The sequence below is a fragment of the Tachysurus fulvidraco genome, chromosome 21, assembly GCF_022655615.1.
Source record: "Tachysurus fulvidraco isolate hzauxx_2018 chromosome 21, HZAU_PFXX_2.0, whole genome shotgun sequence".
Lineage (NCBI taxonomy): Eukaryota > Metazoa > Chordata > Actinopteri > Siluriformes > Bagridae > Tachysurus > Tachysurus fulvidraco.
The window spans coordinates 13,612,974-13,636,969 of NC_062538.1; the positions used below are offsets into that span (position 1 = coordinate 13,612,974).

At 40.6% G+C, this 23,996-nt stretch overlaps 1 protein-coding gene across 5 annotated transcripts in view; it reads left to right on the forward strand.

The window, feature by feature from the left end:
- acsl6 (acyl-CoA synthetase long chain family member 6) overlaps positions 1-23,996 on the forward strand; it is a 102,506-nt gene that overhangs the window by 69,423 nt on the left and 9,087 nt on the right. For all 5 annotated transcript variants that reach the window (XM_047805697.1, XM_047805694.1, XM_027152930.2 and 2 more), the window contains exons 9-12: positions 12,765-12,816; positions 17,086-17,159; positions 17,257-17,334; positions 19,962-20,096. In XM_047805697.1, coding sequence (XP_047661653.1) covers positions 12,765-12,816; positions 17,086-17,159; positions 17,257-17,334; positions 19,962-20,096 — 339 coding nt within the window. The remainder of the gene's footprint in view (positions 1-12,764; positions 12,817-17,085; positions 17,160-17,256; positions 17,335-19,961; positions 20,097-23,996) is intronic.

Genomic DNA, 23,996 nt, shown 5'->3' on the forward strand with positions numbered 1-23,996 from the left:
TTCTGTAGAGCGAGTTCCCCCTCGACAAAAGGTCTGCACCAATGTTCACGAAGCCTGGAACGTGAGTCATCCATAACAACAGGAAATGCCGTACGCTCCATACTAACAGCTTGTGAGCCAGAGCGTGAAGTTTGGAGTAGCGCATGCCGCCTTGACGGTTGATATGTGCTACAGCTGTCGTATTATCGCAGCATACCAGCACATGATGTCCCCGCAGGCAGGGCAAGAAATGCTTTAGAGCTTTCAACACAGTGAGGAGCTCCAAGTAATTTATATGGGCTGAAGTGAGTTCTGCCACACACCGTTCACTGATCTGCCCTCTTGTGTAGCTCCCCACCCTGTCAAGGAGGCATCTCTCGTCACCACTTTCCGCAGGCAAAACGAAGGAATTTCATGTGTGGAGGATAGATGTTTGTGTGGAAAAAAGCATCGCTCAGATCAATCGAGCAAAACCAATTGTTCTGCTTTATCAAACATATGAGAGAGCCGTGTGTTAACATTCTGAAGTTGTATTTCCGTAAATGTTTGTTCAACACTCTGAGATTCAGAATAGGACGGAAAGAACTGTCTTTTTTCGGGACCAGGAAATAGCGAGAGTAAAACCCCTGATCGCTTAGATGTGGGGATACAAACCGAATCGCTCCCTTCTCGAGAAGAGATGAGGTCTCGTCCTTCAGAATGTGGGCAGAGCTCTGGTCCGTATGGGACCAGACCACTCCGTTGAACCGCGGGGGTGATTGGACAAACTGAAGTCTGTAACTCCTCGTGACTGTGTGAATCACCCATTCGGGGGCCGAGACAGACAGCCAGGCTGCCACGTGACTCCAGAGCGAGCCTACACACCCGGGTGGAAAGCCGGGAGCTGATCCGGTCGGATCGTTCATTGAACAGCGCCATCTAGTGGCCATACCAGAGAGATTTTCATTTTTTTGTGGAAAACTGGGGCCATAGCCTTTATTGAATTTGTGAGAGGAGTGTGAAAGGGGGTGTTTGGTGACACTGCTTTTGCACTCAATCTCACCTCCTTCCCAACTGGAACAGGGGAATGCACTCTGAACGACACGGGTAACAGTGAAGCCTGTGCGGAACAAAGAATGACCCTCGTCTGATGGGGGGGGTGACCTCGCCGAAAGAGAACCTCCGTCTGCTGAGCCTGTGGTGTCCCACGGGGTTTGTTGTACCTGCCAGTGTGGTGGGACAAAGTGAAAACTTTGTGTTGATATAATACATTCTAAACAAAAGAATAGAAATGGATTCAAACTAAAGCAACATCATTACCCAAATAAGACAAACAACTTTACAAACTGTAAAAAATGTGGTGGAAATCACCCAGCAAATTCTGTTAATTCAAAGTCCTCTGACAGCAGTGTCACCATTGTAAAAAATTTTTTTAACTTTGTCAAGTCCCAATGAAGCTCTTCATCAAAAGGCAATTTCAAATCTGGCAATCAGATCTTGAACATGAACACAGACACCATTGAACAATCATTCAATATCAATGTGCTGTATCTTGGTGCCAATTATTTTGATGCAGTCAGTCAGCATAGCACTATTACCAAGCAAGCAATTCACTGCAGCTTAACAGTAAGTGGCAAACCCATTGAGCTTAAACTTGATACAGGAGCATTATGCAATGTCATTTTAACTGAAACCTACCAAGCAGTGAGAAATAAAGAAAATAATCATACCTGTTGCAATTTCATCTGGTTCATAAAAATTTGAAACTCAATTCAATTAAATTCAATTTATTTGCATAGCGCTTTTAACAATTCCCATTGTCTAAAAAAGCAGCTTTACTATGGAATTAAAAACACTGTCAATAATAATCATACGTAATTCAAAGCATCTGTGTAAATTTTAATTTAGTTGTGCGTACGTAATTATGTTTTTTGCGAAGTTGGATCCCAAAATCCACGATTATGACAGTTTACACACACAATGCTTGTTTTCACACCTCTTTTTCACACACGAAGTGCGGTCTGTGAAACTGTCAAAAATGCGTCATCACGTTCATGGGCATTACTATACGAGGGAAAAAGAATCGATTCCACGAAGTACGCATGCGCCCCGCCCTCTTTTAAACCACTGGCGCTGAAATGGCGGATCAGCAGCCAAGCGCTCACTCATCGTCTCAGGTAAGTCGGTTTTTCCTTCCAAATTTGGACATGTTTAAGGGTTATTTATCACTAATAACAGAGAGGAGTAATATTACAGAGATTGGTTAACTATATGTGGCGAGATCAGTGTGGTGTGTTAGGAGGTACGAGTGAGAACTGTACAGCTTATCACACACAAACCCAAGTTTATCTATTTGTAACCAATTCAACTACGCCACCTGGGAGGGTTAAACCCAGGAAATAGAAGTAAACCCGAGTGTTTGTTATCAGAACACACAAGTTCGATTCTCTTATAAATAAGTGTAGGCAAGAAACGTGGGCATCATATAAAAAGTACAATGTTTATTGAATACTTGCAATTTAAAATAAAAACTCACTTAAAAATATGCTCAATCCTAAAGTGCCCTTACTAACAGCTCAAACCAACATTACAAAAACAACAAAAAGAAAAGATGTCTTCACTGTTAAGAAGGTCCAGTGACAGACAAATACACAAATAACGACGATCAAATAAAAGAAATAATAAACAACCGCTTTATGCAACTTCTAAACTGACAAAACAAAATATCACAATTAAATACAGGGCTGGGGTTATCCACCGAGGCGATCACCAGGGTTAGTTATCAAACCGCACACTTCCACACACACACACACACACACACACCTCAACGTGAACTCAGAGCACACACTCGTACACTTCAAGAATGTCGCACAGCACACGTTGGAATAGCACCACCACCAAAAGGTCTTTCACCTGTGGGACCCCCAGCTCCTGAAAGAAATCAAAACCAAAATAATTACATATAAAACAGAAACAGAATGAATGAAAAGCAAATAGAAGTAACGATTCAACACAACAGAAAACTTTATAAAAAGTTTGAGGGAAACAGGACTCAAAAAAAGAGGGCCACGTCGTTCTTATGCCAGCCCCAAGAAATATCCACGATCATCCACCCCAGGGTAGACCAGAGAAGGGCAGTTAAAACTATCCCAGAAACCAGATGGCAGCAGCAGAATTCCCTTTAAATGATTGTAAGCCAATGTTAGTCACTCGGCGCACCGGAGGAAAAAGTAAACTGCAGTGATAATTGCCAGGACGAAAAGAGAGAGAGAATCCTATAACAAATAGTACAAAACAGAATTACTAGTAATTTCGCAAATACACACCAAAATTCCCTTTAGCAAAACCGAACAAAACTTACCAAGTGCGGATAGATGAGTTCACGAGGATCAATTCACTGCTCAGGATACGCAGCCCTCAAATAACCCGCTATTAAACCAAAGTACAAGGACTGCACATTACTCGCACCACCCAACCTGTATTGAAGCTAGACATTGTATGCAACTTCCTCATACCTGAAAGGTGGGCAGTAAACAGATCCGAACACCAACCGCCAGGGACACACACAATGATGAAAAGACAGGCTAAGGGTGCAATCAACGAGCCATTAGTGCAACGAGTAAAGATAAATAAAAACGAATTAGCCAACGCTACATGCCAACAGCACATACCTGAAATCGCTAGAGTAACCGAAAACGGGGAGGATACGGACGTGACGCATCCCAGGCTCAAAACCAACCTGCTCTAAATAGTGCCTGCTCGACACTGATTGGTGGTCATGAGCGTCAATCACCACTCGTACCTTATTCGTACGGTCACAATCCACCCCCAGCTTCTGCATTGTCGCCCCGACGGTGAACTAACCCAAAAGCCCACACTCTTAACCTTCAGTCCCAGGGATGGAACAAAGCCCCAGCTGTACTACCCACTATACTAGACACCGTATCCGGCCCCAGTGATCGTGGAAGATGATGTACATTAGAGTGCTGCCCAGCAGTACTCCTTCCGGTCCTTCTCACCACACTCTCACCCACAGAAGCAGAGGGTCTTTACGGAAGGTTCACTGCTGGCTGCACATTCACTCCTGCCTCAGGGATTTCTTCTAATCCTTGGTCCTCACCAGAACCTTGGGGTTCCGACTGAACTGTACCCCGAGGTGATTTCCTACTACTAACCTGTGATGTTTCAGGTACCAGGACAAACAAATCTCCCTTGTCCAACTCCTCTTCCCGACGCTGCACCGGTTCCACTACTGGAGTGTCCTGCCATATGGGGGAGGAGTTCCTACCAATCTGAGGTTTCAGCAAAGATCGGTGCACATTTAACTTACTTAGATCTGTGGTGGGGGCAATTGTATACACCACACCTCCTTCCTTAGGTGCCTTCACAATCCGGTACACCACTGAGCTCCACAGGTCATGTATTTTATGTCGACCTCTCAGGCTATAGTCACGGAGATATACCAACTGACCCTCATTCAGTGGTGATTCTCGTACCTGCAGATCATGCCTGGCCTTTCGGCGATCAGCAGCGGCCCCCAACCGCTCACGAGCACCCTCAAAAGCCACCTGCAACCGATCCTGATGTTCCATAACCCAACGATGAACACTACCAGCCAAGGGTTCTTCAACTCTACCAAGCAAGAAGTCAACTGGAAGTCTAGGCTCCTGCCCAAACATCAAAAAATACGGGCATTCCCCTGTAGCTTGGTGAGGGGTAGTGTTGTAGGCGAACAGTACCTGGGGGAGACAAGATGGCCAGTCCCCCTTCCTTGATACAGGCAAGGTGCGCAAAAGGTTGTGCAACGTCCTGTGGAAACGCTCGCACTGGCCGTTTCCAGCAGGGTGATATGGAGTAGTGCGTGACTTTTCAACTCCATATAAGCAACACAACTGATGGATAAGAGCCGACTCAAAGTTACGGCCTTGGTAGACAATAGGCACCCCAAATTTACAGAACCACTCAACAACCAGAACCTGTGCCACAGTCTCAGCTTGTTGATTTCTAGTGGGTACAGCCAAGGTGTATTTGGTGAAAATATCAGTCATGACCAACACATTCTCCAGACCTTAACTTGAGGGTTCTAACACAGTAAAGTCCAAGGCCAGAATCTCATTTGGCCGTGCAGCCAGCAGGTGTCCCATGAAACTAACAGGGGCAGGCTGGACACCCTTGGCACGTCAGCAGACATCCCTGGCCAATAACATCGTTGCCACACCAGCTAAGAGGTGCACTCCATCCCCTGGTGCCCGTGCAGTTGGTGTAATTGTGTCAACACCTCAGACTTCATGGCCACCGGCAATAGCACTTGGAGAACCTCCTCTCTACCATTCGGGCAAAACACCCGACGATAAAGCACCCCCTCCTTCTCCACCAGGCGATCCCACTGCCGAAACAAAAGCACAGCAGACCTAGAGAATTTCCGCCTCCAAAACACCAGCAGCTCTCCAATAACTGGATCGGCCTGCTGCTGAGCAGACATATCACTGATGGAATAACCAGGAAAGGATACGATCTGGTTTACCCCAGTCACCAATCCGCCCTGGTCAACTTGACGCAAGGCAGCAGGAACGGCTACACCTGGGCACAAATCCTGAACCTCCACGGCAGATGGATTCTGGCATGTCAAGGCATCAGCATTGTGGTTGCTCTTGCCTGTTCTATACTTGAGCTCAAAATCAAAGGCCGCTAACTGGGCAGCCCAGCGCTGTTCCATGGCACCCAGCTTAGCAGAGGTCAGGTAGCTAAGAGGATTATTATCGGTGTAGACTACACACTTGTGTCCCAGCAGGTACTCCCGGAACTTCTCGGTCATGGCCCACTTGAGCGCAAGAAACTCCAGCTTCATAGAACTGTAGTTCGAGGTATTGCGCTCAGTGGGCCTAAGACCTCGGCAACCATAAGCTGTGGGACACACCTTACCTTGTTGCTCTTGTGAGAGGACTGCCCCTAGCCCCCCATGGCTGGCGTCCACCTCCAAAATAAAAGGAAGTGTAAAGTCAGCATAGGCGAGCACAGGGGCTGTGGTAAGTCTACCCTTTAACTCCTCAAAGCTACTCTGACACTCATTAGACCATACCACAGCAAACTCACGGGACCCAGACTTTGACCGCTTTGGGGTTGCTAGCTCTGCTACCAACCTGTGGAGGGGGGCAGCCAGCCGCGCAAACCCCTCAACAAAACGGCGGTAGTAGCTGGCAAACCCCAAAAATGACCACAAACCTGCAACACTGGTTGGCTGAGGCCACTGAGAAACTGCCTCAATCTTGCCCGGGTCTGTGGAGACCCCTTCTGAGGAAATCACATGACCCAGGTATTGTACTTCACGTTGGAAAAAGGCACACTTGGACAACTTGGCGCTTCAAACCTTCCCTGCGTAACTGGCTTAAGACTACCTCCATCCGAGCTAGATGTTGATCAACTGATGAGGAGAAAACAACAATGTCATCAAGGTACAAGAGGAGAGACTGGCACTGTTGGTCCCCAAACAATCGTTCCATTAGTCTCTGGAAGGTACTGGGGCGTTGCAAAGCCCAAACGGCATCCTGTTCCATTCAAAGAGCCCAAACGGAGTACAAAACGCTGTCTTGGATCTATCTGCCTCACTGACAGGGACATGATTGTACCCACTGGCAAGGTCCATGGTGGAAAACCAATGTGCCCCTGAAAGAGAGTCCAACGTCTCCTCGATACGAGGTAGAGGGAATAGCACCACCACCATCCTTCCTGGTCTTGGCATTTAAATGCCGGTAGTCTACACACATGCGTAGAATACCGTCCTTCTTCTTGACCAAAACAATAGGTGAAGCATAAGGGCTGCAGCTCTCTCTAATTACCTGGGCCTCAAGAAGTTGGTTGATGTGAGCCTTCACTACCTCGTACTCGGAAGGAGGAATATGCCTATACCGCTGGCACACAGGGACTTCATCTAATAAGGGGATGTCATGGGAAATGAGATTAGTGCAGCCCAAATCCCCATCATGTATGGAAAACACAGACGAATACTGATCTAGTAGTGCCCTCACCTTGCCTTGCTCTTCCACTGACAACACAGACAAGTCAATTGCCCCAATCTGCTCGGGTACAGAAGGGGAAGCCTGCACAACTTGTGTACTCACCCTAGCTGAGACCTACTGAACTTCAGTGACCTCTGGGGGTAAGCTAACCACATAGACATGGTTGACAGTGCCTACAACCGTGCTAGCATACATCACTACATCCATTGTACCCACATTAACCATTAACCACAGGCACATAAACTGTGCCATGGTGCACATGCACCAGAGCAGGAGATGCCAACAAACCTGCTGGAAGGCCAGAATCTGGAGGCTCAAACAATACAGTGCCACTTGAGTACTGTGCAGAACAGGTTAAAGCAACCATTTTCATGGTGCCCCCTGGGATGTAGTAAGTAAGATTAGCTCTCAGAGTAAGGTTACAATAGGTGCTTAAAGAATACAGCTGTTTAGGAGGTCATCACTGCAGTCTGTAGCATTATGAGATAGGCCTACATAAAAGACACACACATATCTCACACCTAGCCATTTCCTGCTGCACTGACTGCCCATTTGACTTGGACCTTCTTGGACCTCTTGTGCTGACTGTCCACTGATATTGGACTGGTTCCCCATTTTCTGTTGTCCAACACTTCAGGTGTTGGTCAACATCGACACCAGATTCTGAGCTGAGTGCAAGATGTCACCTAATGGAACCTGATAAACAATAAAATATGACTTTAACACTTAAGCAGTGAACACTTATATTGCATGACCTGTGTATTCCAGTGCATGTACACAGCTGTTAGTAAGTTAACACTTAAAATTGCTAATTCTTTTATGGCCTATCTCATCACGCTACAGGCTGCAGTGATGACCTCCTAACTCAGCTGTATTCTTTAAGCACCTAATGTAACCTTACTCTGAAAGCTAATCTTACTTACTATAGTTAACCTTTCTCTGTAGTATTACTCCTCTCTGTTATTATTGATAACTAACCCATAAACATGTCCGAATTTGGAAGGAAAAGCCAACTTACCTGAGACGATGAGAGGTGTTGTAATGTAACGGAGTAAAAATACTTCGTTACTGTACTTAAGTAGAAATTTCACGTATCTGTACTTTACTTCGCCATTTAAATTTAGGTGAACTTTCACTTTTACTCCACTACATTTCCTAGATAAAATGTATACTTTTACTCCGTTATATTTCCACTAAGCATCTTCGTTACTCGTAAAATAAAATCAGAAGAAATGTGTGCGACTGCAATAAGGGAGTTTTGGCAAATCACTGCTCCTAGATTGCATTACGCCGTGCACGCTCTACGGAGAAGCACAGGAACGCGCAGCGTGCACGCGCAGTCAGAGCTGGAGGCATTTATGTATAACGTTAATCGGAAAGCTGCAAAGAAGACAACCAAAAGCAGTGAAGTTTCACTATTCTTATTACCAGAGTTGATAGCACAAACAAAATATTAATGCAAACAATCCATTCAATACTAAATAAAAATAACATTTATTGATTCTGTCTTTGTCCTGTGAATATTTTTTTTATTAATGACTGCATTCATTGGACACACTGAGTAGAGAATGCACACATACATGAACTGATTTGATTCAAGACTGGCATCATTACATCATGCATAACATTTTGGTGTCCACTTTTGCCATTTAATAATACCATAACTTTTGGCTTACTATGTAGTCATATAATATATAATATAAAACTCTTCTTGTTTTAAATTCTCATTGAGGGATAAAACGCCTAAAGATGAAACCCTTAACCGCCCCTGTTGTGTGTGTAAACTGTCATAGTCGTAGATTTTGGGATCCAACTCCGCAAACAACATAATTACGTACAATAGTTTTAAATTACGCACAACTAAATTAAAATTTACACACAAATGCTTTGAAATACCTACGATTATTATTGACAGTGTCTTTATTCCATTCTTTACAGAAGTATGGAAATAAATATATAATAATAATAATAATAATAAGAAGAAGAAGAAGAAGAAGAAGAAGAAGAAGAAGACGAAGAAAACTAAGGATAAAAATAAATTAATTAATATATACAATTAAAGTTTCAAATTAATTTTAAAAATATTAACTTAAAATATCTACTAATATATATCTATCCCTATCCCTAATGGGCAAGCCGGAGGCGACGGAGGCATGTAAAAACTCCCCCAGATGATATGAGGAAGAAACCTTGAGAGACACCAGGCTCAGAAGGGAACCCATTCTCATTTGGGTGACACTGGACAGTAAATAATGTCCTTTCTAGAACAGTTTATAATTGCCCAACGAGAGCTCCTGAGGAACTAAGGGGTCAGCACAGACTTGATTGCTGATAAAGACCAGACCATACAGCTGACTGACACAACATTGGTTCAAAGAAGGCATGAAATCCTGCCTTCTTTGAAATACTAGCCTGCCAAATTGTTTAAAAATAATCCTGGAGGAAGTGCATGAAATAGGTCTTCAAGTTTGTCACAAGGAATGTTCAAAGAATATGCCAACTGGTTTGAGGATAAGCTGTGTACAGTACCGGAATTGGTAGGCATGGTTAAACAGTGCCTTGTTAAACCACAAAGCAGGATGTGACAAGACTTCAGTTTCTAAATTTGCTAAACATTTGCAACATTCCTCATAATAAGGTAGGAAGTTTACTCACACAGACACCGATATCTAGGAAATCATGCACCACCATGCCAATAATCAGACAAATGCTGAAACCAATATCTTCTTCTTCTTCTTCTTCTTCTTCTTCTTCTTCTTCTTCTTCTTCTTCTCCTTCTTCTTCTTCTTCTTCTTCACCTACTTTTGGCTTTTCACATTCACGGTTGCCACAGCTAATCATCTGTTTCCACCTAACTCTATCCTCGCCATCCTCTACTCTCGCTCCAATTACCTTCATGTCTTTAACACAATTATTTATCATTTACTTGGCATTGTTCTTGACCTCTTACCTGGCAGCTCCATCTCCAACATCCTTGTCCACAGAACTGCCAACTTGAGCTGTCCCTCTATTGTGCTTGTTCCTATTCCTGTACAACCTCATCACTTCTAAAGATCTCTTAACATCACTCAATATCTCCATTCCTGCCTCATGTGTTCAATAGTTACATTGGATGTGTTCAATTTGTTCAATGCTACAGTCTCTAACCCATACAGCATAGGTGGTCTCACTACTGTCTTGTTTTCCTTTCCTTTGATTCTTGCTGCAACTCTTCTGTCACACAACATTCCTGACACTTCTCCAACCTACAGGTCACAATGTCATCCGCAAAGATCATTGTCCATGGCAATTCCTGTCTGACTCCATCTGTCAACCTGTCCATCACCATAGCAAACAAGAAGGGACTCAAAGCCAATCCTTGATGTAGCTCCACCTCCACCTTGAACCCCTCTGTCTGACCTATGGCACATATTACTGCTGTCATACTCATCTCATACATATCCTAAAATGTTCTGATATATTTCTCTGCCACTCCTGACATCCTCATACAGTACTATAACTCCTCTCTTTGCATCCTGTCATACACCTACTCTAAATCCACAAAGTTGCAATGCAGGTCCTTCTGACCATCTCTGTACTTCTCCATTAATATTCTGAAAAATTGTATCGGTAGTGGTCTTTCTGGGTATTAAGCCATACTGCTGCTCAGAAATATCCACTTACTTTCTTACCCTAGCTTCCACTACTCTTTCCCAAGCTTCATTGTGTGGCTCATCAACTTTCTAACTCTGTAGTTGCTACAACTCTGCACATCACCCTTGATCTTAAAGATCGGCACACATCTCCTCCATTCATCAGGCATCTTCTCGCTCTCTAAAATCCTGTTGAACAATCTATATAAAAAGTCCACTGCAGTCTCTTATAGACACTTCAACACCTCCACAGGAATGCCATCCGGACCATCCCATCTCTATCTCTCAATCTTTTTCAACTTTCACCACTTTCCTCTACTCTTCTTCCTGACCACCAGAGACACCCTACACATCACCATTGATGCTGCTTTGCTACACTCTCCTCTACCACCACTTTGCAGTCACCAATCTCTCTCAGATTGCCTCATCTTCTGTACATAGAACGTAGTCTACCTGCGTACATCTACCTCCACTATGTTCCTCTCTCTTCTGGAAATAAGTGATAACTATAGCCATTTCCACCCAATCTACCACCATCTGTCCTTCTAGGTTACTTTCCTTAACACCAAACCTGCTCACCACCTCATCATTACCTCTGCCCCTCACCAACATGCCCACTGAAGTCTTCTCCAATCACTACTCTCTCCTATCTGGGAATACTATCTATCACCTCAATCCAGCATCTCTTCTTTTCTTTTAACTCACAGCCTGCTTGTAGAGCATAACCACTGATGACATTCAACATCATCTGTTCAATTTCTAACTTTAAACTGATTACTCTGTCTGACACTCCTTTAACCTCAAAAAAATTCCTCACAAACTCATCCTTCAGGATCACTCCTACCCAATTTCTCTTACTATCCAAACCATACTAAATCAGTTTGTATCCCCTTCCTATACTACAGACGTTGCTCCCCTTCCACCTGGTCTCCTGCAAACACAGTATGTCTACCTTACTTCTAGCCATCATGTCCACCAGCTCTATACCTTTCCCTGTCATTGTACCATGTTACAAGTCCCTATTCTCAGACCTATTCTCTTGCATTTCCTCTTCTCTCTGCCTATGAACCCTTCTCCCATCTCTCCAGTTCTAAATAAATATAGTGCAATTTTAATCATTCTTTTTTCCTTCTTGTAGGTTTTGCAAGGGGGATGAAAACTTATGCACTTAACTATGTATGATAACATTATTACTAGATGGTTAGTAATAATACAAACCTATTTGTACATAAGGGAACACATTTTATTGTCTTTTCTTGTACAAACAAACATAATTAAAAGAAGCTATCTTTAACATGTACTGTAGGCCTGTTTGTCCTGTTAGGTTTTAACAAGAGGACAAAAATATTCTCAGGCAAATGTAGAGAAATGTGAGAAGATGAGAGAGAAAGCAAATGGGAGCACAATGTTTCTTTTCTGAATATAAAATATTTTGCGAATTAATTTAAAAAGATTGAAATATAAATTTCCATTTCATCTTGCATATTTTATATCACCAGACAGTTATGTTCTGTTTACATTATTGCAAATAGAACTACATTACAACTTTTATAATTTTTTTTAACATCTATAGTTTCTGTCCAGAAGAATGCAGTCCTAGGATAGCTAAGATAATGAGCAGAACCCTCAAACTCCCAGACCCAAGCTTGAGTAAGACACCCCCAATGTGTCGGTGAGAGGGAGACCATTTACCATTGGACATTGGTCATGAAATAAAACCCTATTAAAATTTTGTCATTTAACACAGATGGAACAGACTAAAAATAGCAATAATCAAGGTATTTTTGAGCAACAAATGTGGGACAGAAAGATAAAGTTAAGTTAAAGAACATACATCTAATATAATTAATTATTTTCCAAATAATTGAATGGTCTTAACATATATTTGTCATTTATTATGGATTGAATGTTTTAACTGAATTAACAGTTGTGCCTTGCTATATGTTTCTAAATTAGATGTATTTCTAAGAGTGCTCCTGTTGTTTCTTCTGCAAATACACCTGTAAAACGAATACATCACATACTTACAGGAGTATAAAAATGTATGGAATAGACACAGTCATGGACACATTTAAAAGTTGTTTATTGACATACTAAATAAAGCTTTAATTTATTCCCAGTTTACTACTAAACAGCACATTTATGTTTATTCACACAGCCACCTCGTTCAGAAGACCTTTCAATAATCTGCTTCACCAGTGGCACAACAGGTAAGTTGACATGTGTAGATACAGTACTCTTTAAAAGTCATTGTCTACATTACACTTAAATCCCTTGCTTCATTATGCCTTTTGTTTAGTAAGCAATAGTATAGTACCACACACACAGACACACAGATACACAGACACACAGACACACAGACACACAGACACACAGACACACACACACACACACACACACACACACACACACACACACACACACACACACACACACACACACACACACACACACACACTCACACTCACACACCCCTGAGTGTTTATAAGTAAAGTTAACATTGAACATATTGGTTTGATCACCACTTCTTACCACTTTCCGATTATTGAATTTTAAGTAATGATTTACTTAATGCAAGTAAGGATTTTATGATGTTACATACTGTGATTCGTGGTTCTAAATACCTTATTTTAGTTGATCATGTTGTTATATTTAATTGTTATTGAAGACTAAAAATGAACAAGTAGATCATTAACAAAATAGATTTCATTTACATTAAAAAACAGATTCTATAATAAAATGATTTCATATTGTTACAGGATTGTCTGAACACAGTCTTCACTTAGAGATAGGAAACTATTCTAAACATAGGTTTAGGTATTCTTCTAATACAGTCTTTGTTCATTTTAAAATTAAATATATGAGAAATGTAAAATATAAGTAAAATGAAAATAGTGGCATTACAGCCACTCTTTCTCACTTGTGTAGAAGATCTTTCTAACCCTTCTATCTTTGTGATTCAAAATTTTGTGAAGGATTTTAAAAAACAAAACTGTTCAACCAAATTCTCTTCCATGGTTAAATATGGATCGTCTTCCTCTACTACTTTCGGGTTTTCCCCTTAGGAGTCACCACAGCAAAACATCTATTTCCACTTAACTCTATCACTGATGATTCACATGATACATTTTTGGCACATTTTCACGGATGCCCTTCCTGACGCAACCCTCTCTATTTACGAGACTTGGGACCGGCACATAAGTCACTGGCTTGCAACCCCTTTGGCTAGATTCCATGGTTAAATATGGATAAATGTAAAATCTATTTTATTTTATTTTACTAAATAAACACTAAATGCTTTACAGAAATAAAAAGCTGAATGAAGTTTTAAAAGTGATACACCATGCATATACTCTAATAAAACTTATGACTCCATCCTGCCCCAGGGATACAAGACATTAAAAAGCATTTAAAAGAAGTAAGTTTTGTGTTTAAAAGAGAGAAGTCACTGATATTCTGTAGGAGTGTGATGCAAAGAATATCTTATTTTAAAACAAACTTTAGTTGCACCGATTAGGTCAGCAGATTAAGATCATAAAACCCAAAGCTGGGCAAGACATGAGATGCACCCAAGAAGATGCACTGGTCTGAAAATGCTGAAAAACCATGCCACCCATCCTGAAAAACTCAACCCCAGTATACCATTCATGGTGAAGAGTGACACATCCAGCTGTGGGATTGGGGTTGTCCTCATTGCTTATGCTTTACTGAAAAAATATATAATTAAATATATATATATATATATACTAGTTCAGGAAAGAGGAAATTGGAGGCAGGCTTGCAAACTCAAAAATTTGCTTTATTTTTTTGCTATTCAGCATAACAAACACATTTACACACAACCTCTGTGTTCTCTGCTCTTTCTCTGGCTCTCTCTTCTCCCCCTTTTTATTTCTGCTGCAGCTCATTGCAACAGAGAAAAATCATCAGTACTCTTAAGCACAGGTGTGTGATTCCAACCACAAACCCACTCTTCACTCTCCATTCACAAAACAGCACTCAACGACGCCTCTGTAATAGAGGGTGTGGACTGCCCATTTGATGGCTAGACACTCCTTCGCAATTGTGCTGTACAGCATCGGGGTGTTTCTCCCCTTCTATCACCTAGAACAATCCAGCGCCCAGCCCCATGTCTGATGCATCTATCTGTAAAACAAAAAGAGAGAGAAATCAAAGATTTCTGAAAATGGCCCATCACAGAGTGCAGTGTTTACCTCGTAAAATCCTGTTGACATGACTCAGTCCACTGGACCAGGTCTGGCACTTTTTAATGAGATTATTCAGTGGGCTGGTGACAGCTGAATAATTAGGTGCAAATCTTTAATAAAAGCCGGCCAGCCCTAGGAACTGGGTTGTCCTCTCAGCCACTTCGCTGTGAGTCCCTCTCATCTTAGCAATCACCTACATGTGCCGCTGTCATGCATTACTGTAAATAACAATTTCATCTAAATAGGCAGCAACATGCACAGCATGCAGGTGGAGGATTCTTTCAAAGAGTTGCTAGAATTGCTTGGACAAACAAAAGGAATGGTTAGAAGTTATGATTTTCACAGGATATTGGATTCAATGGGATCTGCCAATACCCTTTCCTTAAATCCAGCATTGAATAAAAGTTTGTCAATGAGAGGCATGGGTATGCATACAATTTAGAACCGGACTAACCCTTCAGCCTTTGGTACTGAAACCATGCTGGACCAGTCAGTGTGCAACTCTGTTTAGTTCCCCCCATATCAAGCATGGCTGTGAGCTCTATGATGATTGTTGAGGTTAATGTGCCTCCAGGGTTCAGTTTAAGGAGATTGAGATGGTAAATTTGCAGCACCCTTGTCTGTTTGCCTGACCTCTAAATTGACATCCCCGACTCACCATTTAGAGATACAGTATGTGGATATAGTGTAATGGCATGAGATGCCCCTTTGAGGGGAGGTACTGTCACAATTCATCCCAGAATTCAATTTGTCCCAGAATTGCCCATTGCTCTGATACCATTTGGGTCACTTTTGGGTGGCCATCTTGGATGGGGCACTTCTGGTGTGCTTCTGGCTCAGAATACTCAGAATACTTCTGGCTCCTTTTGCACTCTCTGTTTACCTTTTGATTCATCGTTCTGCATGAGCCTGGACTTTTGAATGGTTACTGGTTATTATTACCCTCTGGATATACTTTCCTGTGGACTGCTCTAATCATGTTCAGATTATTATCATTGTCTGGACTGCTATTGTAGGTTATTGTGTGTTTCTGTGAGAAACTCTGTTGCGGCTGCCTCCCCTGTGTGTTCCCTGTCTATATTGACTGTACTTCTGCCTGCATGCTCATTAAAAACTGTGTTATTTTTTACATCTTCTCACTCCTTTTATTGGGGGCCAAGCTAGCCATTCTGATAGTAACATTTTGAATCAAAGCTATAGTTTAGAATTTTCTGTTTTATCGAAACTGGAACTACCTAATATTTAGTTATATTACTTACCTGTACAAATTAAGCACATGTTGAGTTGGTCATTTTAAATACCTTAATTCCTCTGTGAATTTTTTTTTATATTCTCTGAAGTATACATAAAATTCATTTTAACACCTTTACCATGTGAAATACATTTTAGTGTGGAGGAATGTGAGGAAGATATTAGCCATCACAAATCATCTATCATTTATATCTCCCAATTCTTTGATTTCTGATCTTCCTTACTGAGATTCAGGCTTGGCTGTCAGAGTGCATTGTTCCTGGGTGATTTTATTACTGATGGCAAGTTTTTCAGCAGATTTGCAATTTGCATTGCCCAATAAAGATTTTTAAGTTATTAACAAAGATTTTAAAATGTGTGCCGCTTCTGCAATATGTTGAAATATGTTACTCACAGAAAATCCAAGCAGAATTCATAAAGCCAGCACAAATGATGTTGGAATGTGTGGTTTAAAGTCAAGAAGCATTTACTCAATGTGTGTTAATGTAGGAATTAAAAAAATAATTTGCAACATTAAAACATGTTTTAATCACATGTTCCTCATCTGGACTCACCTGTTCCTAATTTCCTTTTATCCAGTCTATTTTCCTCCCTGTTTCATTTAGGTTAGGGGAGCCCTCGTCAGTTCTTTGTTGGTGTATTATGTACTCTGTTGCTACGTTGGTATTTTCAGTATTTGTTTTTGGCCGTTTCAATTTCCTAGTTTTCCTAATTTTCCCGTCTATGTTTCTCGTTTTTGGTATTCTTGCATTTGGGTTGGGTTTTTATGCTCGCCGTTTCTGACACTATGGTTTATTAAAATGAGTAAATCATATGTGGCATTGTGCCAGAAAAAAAAAGTATTCCATAGATATTGTCTACTAATGGCAACAAGACAGATTTATGTAATCCATTCAATAGGCCACAGTTAACAGCCATTTTTAGAGCAAATAATCAGAAATAAGCCAGTGAGTGAACCTTTGAGATTGTTTTCTATACAATTCACAGAATCACTTATGTCTGTGTGTTTATTTTCTTTAGGAAATCCAAAGGGTGTGATGCTTACACATGGAAACATTGTTGCTGATTTTTCTGGCTTTCTGAAAGCAACGGACGTAAGTTCTATATGAATTTTATATACTATTCTGGTTAAATAAATTTTCACCATCTTTTTGTGCCTCAATTTAACTCCAGTAATTGTCTGTCATGCAGAAAGTCATATCTCCAAATCAAGAAGATGTTCTCATTTCTTTCTTGCCTCTTGCACACATGTTTGAGCGGCTCATTGAGGTAACACTGCATGCATGTTTGTGCATGTGTGTTCATCTTGTGTTTATTTGTTGTTGTTTTTTTAAAGAAGGAGAGGGTTTTAGATTTGTTTTACAATTTATAATAGATTTTATCAAATATACACTTTATAAATGCTTGGTTAAATGTAACACGTCTGAACTAATGATTGGTCAGAGTATAGTATAGAAAAATGTTACAAATGACTGTCATTAATTTTTAACCCCAATTAAACCCCAGAATCAGTTGTGTATTTAAATTATAATAAATACTGTGCAATACATCTAATTCTTGTATATTAATAAACTTCATTTTAAACTGCATGTTAAAACAAATGATAAAACTATTACTTTTATCATTTGTTTTAAGGAATGTCTGCTACTGCTCACATTACTTTAATCTGTTTCTTTGTGGGCATAGTGATATGCACATTACATGACCTCAAGCAAGGCATCAATACACCATACAATACATACACACAGTACACCAGCTCTAACAATTTTAAATCCTCACCGAAGTACACCTTATCCCCAAATTCCATGTAAATGGAATTATTAGTTCTATTAGAACCATCTGGTCAGGCATCCATGCTCCTTATGGTCAGGCCTATGAGCCAAAACGCAATTTTCTTCCTCCATGTCAGGCATTAAAGCAACATGCTGCACATCAAATATTTACCTGTTAGGCTATCAGGGAGGCAAAAAAGGAACTAGGCACAAAATCCATGAATCCATGCTTAAATTCGAATATATGGCAAGATGCTTTTCACCTAGCCAGCCTAAATGTTTTCTTTTCTTTGCATGGTGTAATGCATGAAATCTGACGTCAGATACCAAGTAGAGTAACATCCACTTAGTCTGCCTGCACACTAAGGCTAAAATTACCCAATGAAAATTTGCTGGTCCTGACATCATTCCTGGCCACATGCACAATACATGTGCTTATCAGCTAACAATGACCTAAAAGAAATCTTCAGCATCTCCCTGAGCCATTGTCTCTGTATACTTCATGATTATGACCAACACCCTGTGCCAAAGAAATTGTGTGTGTCCTACCTTCGTAATTCAGACCTGTTGCATTCACACACACATCATCATGGAGTGCTTTGAGACTGCTGGACAAAATTGACAAGTACGTGAGGATGTTTACAGTATATATAATTTCTTTCTGCTGAAGCCATCATACTGTGAGTGATGGAGACCCATTTGCAAAACTGAACATCACTTTATAACTGGCACCATACTTTCCAGGTGGTTCTCTCCATAATAGTCCCATGAGTCTCCAGGTTGTCCATATGGAGCTATCCCCAGCAGCAGTAAGCACTACCAAGTTACAAGACTCAAACTAGAAGTAGTATCAAATGAAAAACTGGAGTCAATTATCACACCAAGGTTTTTAAATACTGCACATGATGAAACAGAAATGACATCCAGAATTATGCTGTAATCAGCAAGCTTACTTCTGGCTGCATGTAGTCCCATTACAAGCACTTCTTTCTTGTCAGAATTAAAACAGGAGAAAGACAGTACAATCTAATCAAATCAATCAAGCAGACAAGAGATATTACAGAGGAGTCAGGTAGCCATAACCTCCAATACCACACTTCCAGGTGAGCTGAATGAATACTCTCTTCAAGGCCCCATCAACAACACTCAATGCTTTTGACAGAGCTCTGAAGAGAACAAACCCATAGAAAGGCAGCCAGCCCAGATATCATCCCTAGGGGGGCACTCAGGATTTGCTCATCTGTGCTGGCTGACTTACTCAAGAACAACATCAATCTGCCTCTTGCTCAGGCCTCTGGTTTTAAAGGATAGTCATGTCCCACTACAATTTGCTTATTGACAAAACTGGTTCTCTAATGATACTGTAAACACTCAAATCAAAGATATCACATAGCCCTAACAAGCCTGGAGAGCAAGGACACATGTGAGAATGCTATTCATTGACTACAAATTGGCTTTCAACACAGTCAAAGCACACAAGCTTTCTGTAACACACCTTATAATCACCTGGGGTTTGAACTCGCAACTTTCTGAGATACCACATCCCCAAAAATGTATCAATGTACCAGTATAAGGAGAAATGTATTAGGCCTAAAAAGAACCTTGTGGAATACCAAACATAACCTTAGTATGCATAGAGAAATTACAATTTACATCTACAAACTGATAATAACAACTAAACTTTGTCATCTGCGAATGGATAATATGCTTAGTCTATATCTTTGATTTATGCAACCAATGGTATTGTGAAGGGGGGTGTTTTTATGTTTATTTTAAAATACATCACTGCTGATGACTTATGAATGCATCAACAACAGGGCTGAAAATTATAATCTACAATTCACATTACAGTCACACAACATTTAATGATATATATATATATATATATATATATATATATATATATATATATATATATATATATATATATATATGTGTGTGTGTGTGTGTGTGTGTGTGTGTGTATATATATATATTTTTTTTAGAGTATCCAAAATATTTAATTTTGTTTATATGGTTATTATTAGATGTATGCTTATATGTATTATTTAATTATGTTACTTGAATTAAAATACTAAGATATTAAGATATTTATATACTAAGAAATAAATATTTTGTCTTCAGGCAGTGGTATACTGTCACGGGGGCAGGATTGGCTTTTTTCAGGGTGATATTCGTCTCCTTTCTGATGACATGAAGGTCCTGCGCCCTACAGTCTTCCCTGTGGTGCCTCGGCTTCTTAACCGCATGTATGATAAGGTGAGAGATACTACAATAAACAATACATAATAACAAACACAATACATAATATTAGCAGCCGCATAAGAAATTTGGTGTATTAATCTTCTCATGAATAAATCTTCACGATTCCCCTAGAGGAAGTATTCCCATGCGCCATAAGAGAATTTAAATATTGGTACTTACTGGCAGCCTTGTGGTAGGCTGATAAATAACTTGAAATGACAATCTAGCCTCATGAACATACACACACTTACCATCATAGACCTTAAAACAAGTTCTAACAGTCTTTTACAAACAACTTAGTGTTGCATCCATGTGTCTCTGAGATGGAAACATGCCCCAATCTCTGGCAGCATGGATCTTTTGTTAAATAAAGGACAAAAGAGAGCACATTCACTTAGTAGGGTAATCAATGAGCAAAATATTTTCCATAGTTGATCAACGTTTCATTCTGCAATAAGTTGAACTTAAAGGACAATGAGACTCCATTATACTATTCTAATACACAGAAAGTAATCTAACATATAAACACACAAAAGGGCAAATAAAGTAGAGCTTTGAACAGAGAATAAAAGGCCATGATACTCTCCCTGTGTCTCAAGTTCAAGGGTGGGCACAGACATGCTCTACTCTGATTGGCTGCCGCCCCTGTGCTCTAGTTTCCCTGCCCAGCAGTCAAGTGCTCTGTCTGACAAGGTAAACAGTGGGTGAGGAGCAATATTTAGCTGTTTTTGGGTAGTGGTGTGGGCTCCACCATTACATTCTTTAGAAGAGCTTTAGGTTTTGTACTAAATGCACCAATTCAGTAAGAATATAGAGGTACTTATACTCATGTTTGTATTTTCTTATGTTGGAAATCCCTCATTGCATTGTTTCTGAGAGAGAGGTCCCAGGTTGCTCTGATTTGCTGAAGGTCTGGTTGAGTTTGGGGAGATGTAGATTAGTAGACTAATCAGAATGGTTTACTTTGGTTGACTCTGCTTAATGAATCCCACAGCAAGATGCCTCCACTTCCATGACAAAAGGGATGAAGGGGTCGGGGTACTAGAGGATGGGGATTGTGATGAATTTCTCTTTGAGCAATTAAAAATTTTGTTGGGAGGTGTATGACAGGTGACGTATTTTGGGCTTTCCATTAAGTAGGGTAGTGAGATGGGCAGCCACTGTACTATTACCTCAAATGAATCAGCGATAAAAGCTTGCAAAGCCTAGGAATCGTTAAAGCTCTTTGGCCACTTCATTACTGCTTTTTGTTGCCATTCATCTGTGCTCCTGATTACTGATAACATGCCATATGAACATGCCAAAGAAATTCACATTGCTCCCCCTTCATGAATAGTGTTTTTAGTGTTTTTCAGTCTTGGCCTACTGTAATACATTGGTCTCTTAGTTCATTGCGTAGATTGGAATGTTGCCAATGTAGACGATAACACAATGGTTCAAGAGGTCTCTGAAGATTTTATTTACAAACTTCTGAAACACTGTGTATGCATTAGTTAACTCATACACCATTATCAAATATTTGTAGTGGCCCCATGAGGTTAAAAACATTGTTTTCCACTCATCGTCTCACAACGTTCAGAGGAGTGAGAGTGAGTATATTGGTAGGAGAATGTTGGAAATGCAGCTGCCAGGCAGGAGGCAAAGAGGAAGGCCAAAGAGGAGGTATATGGATGTAATTAATGAGGATATGAAGCTAGTGGGTGCAAGTGTTGAGGTTGTAGAAGATAGGGATAGGTGGAGAGAGATGATTCACTGTGGGAACCCCTGAAGGGAAAAGCCGAAAGAAGAGGAAGAAAAAGAAGTCTCACAACTAAGGGAATCCCAGGATGATTTGGTTAGCAATGAAGGACGTGATGAGCAGGGTAATTTTCTCGGTGTGATAGTCTGGAGAGTAATGAGGCTGTCCTTGATGGCTTGGTTATCAATATTTACTTTTCAGGAGCCATTTCATAGTATTGGCTATATACTGGGCCATGGCTAGCTTAGTTTGAAGAAAGTGGTTTAGTCCATCTCAAAATATAGCTTTTTGGGTGCTATCATTCCAACCGTTTTGTGCGGCAAGCAGAAAAGAAAGTTTACAGCATATTTGGCAGCAATAAGCCCTGTCAGAGCTGGATTAACTGGTCATTGACATCACGGCCTCCTGCAGGGTATTCGAACACATCATGTGGTAACTGAGTGAAGTATAGATAAGACTGTAGTTGCAAAGTACAAGGCTTTTCCTGTATGTGTAAGAAGTTGTGTAAGAAGGAATTCACAATTGCGGTACATGTGGTAGTTGTCAGGCTGATGTTAAAAGAACACCATAAATTGCCAGATAAAACCTTTGTACATTACCGCTGTGCCATAGAATTTTTTTGGGCAGAAACATTCATACCGGATCACTCCAGGCCCTGGTGGAACCCACAAGAGCTTGTAGCAGACAAAAGTTTGTGACTTGTAGGTTAGCAAGCTATTCCTGGTAGGCCGCAATGGTTTGGCCTTGTTGTGCTAACATAGCCTGGAGCTGCTGCACATCTGCTGGACCCAATGGAGGCAAAGAATCCTGTAAGGATTTAGAGGGAGGACCCATGTGTGGATGAGCTCAAAACCTAAGCAGATCGATCCAAAATGTCAGGTATATTTTTGTAAGAAAACAGTCAGCCTATATATTCCAGTACTTTCAAATTAAATTAAGATGGTTGTATTTATAGGCAAAATGTGTATTTATAGGCAAAATGTGCACTGAGACTGCTTTATTTTACTTTAGCTAGGAAGAATGCATAATCCTGTCAATAAAACAAGATCACTATAAAACAGCAGTGTGTTTCTGAAGCTTCAAGGACTTCCTACAACTAAAGTACCATAGCAGCACCACTCACTGCTCTACTAAAAGGCAAGGCCAAATGGTTACAATTGGATGATTCAGTACAAGCTGCATTTGGCAATCGCAAGACAAGTTTTACCACAGCCACCATAATCAAGTATACTGATCCCATCTACTGGGACCTCACAGAGGAAACTCAACAGGATGGTCCACAACCACCAGAATGCCCATCCAACAAACATGTCCCACAGATTCTAAGACAGATATTAAAGTGGGTACATAATTCCTTGAATTTGTTTCAAGGAGTTATGTATCCTTGAACTTTTTTTGGTGGCCAAAGCTAAAGAATGATGTTATACAAATTGACTATGTTAAATCATGCCAAATCTGTGCCCAGTCCAAGACCCCCAGAAAGCTGCCTGCCAGATTAATGGAACCCCTATTAATCGCACAACGTCAATCTGTCCATAGGCTTTAGCACCAATCTTTGAATTCCTAATGGCTTCAAATCTAATATGGTAATAATAGATCATTCTTGTTGTCACACCAGATGGTTAGAATTTATTGTCTCATAGAAGGCAATGTCCAGCAGAGGACCAAGGATTACATCCATGGTGTGGCGGGCTTTCTGTAAACAACAGAACAGAAGTGGCCCTCTTTATTATTTGATCCAGTCTTTTCCTGTCTGTGGCCAGAGGTTCTCTTTTGTGCCTGTTCAAAATTAATTATACCTTTGTCCTAATCTCAGAAAAAAAAAACATTTTTGTTAAAGTGCACATGGTTTCACATTAGTTTCATCAATTTAGGTCTAATTAATAAAGGGTTAATTATGTTAAATGGTAACACCTTCTCTGTAAAGTATAATTAAGGGGGAATAACTTAAGTCTTATGTGATTAGTCTTAATTTTCATATGCATGTTGCCAAAGCCCATAGTGGAGGCAAAGGCTACAAGGCCTAGAACTGGCTGTCCCTTTATCAACCATACAAAGGATCATCAAGAAGTTCAAGATGTTCAACACTGTCAAAACCGGAATGGGCATGGCAGGAAGCGCAAAATATCCTCTAGAATCGCTAGAAAGATCTGCCACAATGCAAACAAATACACAAG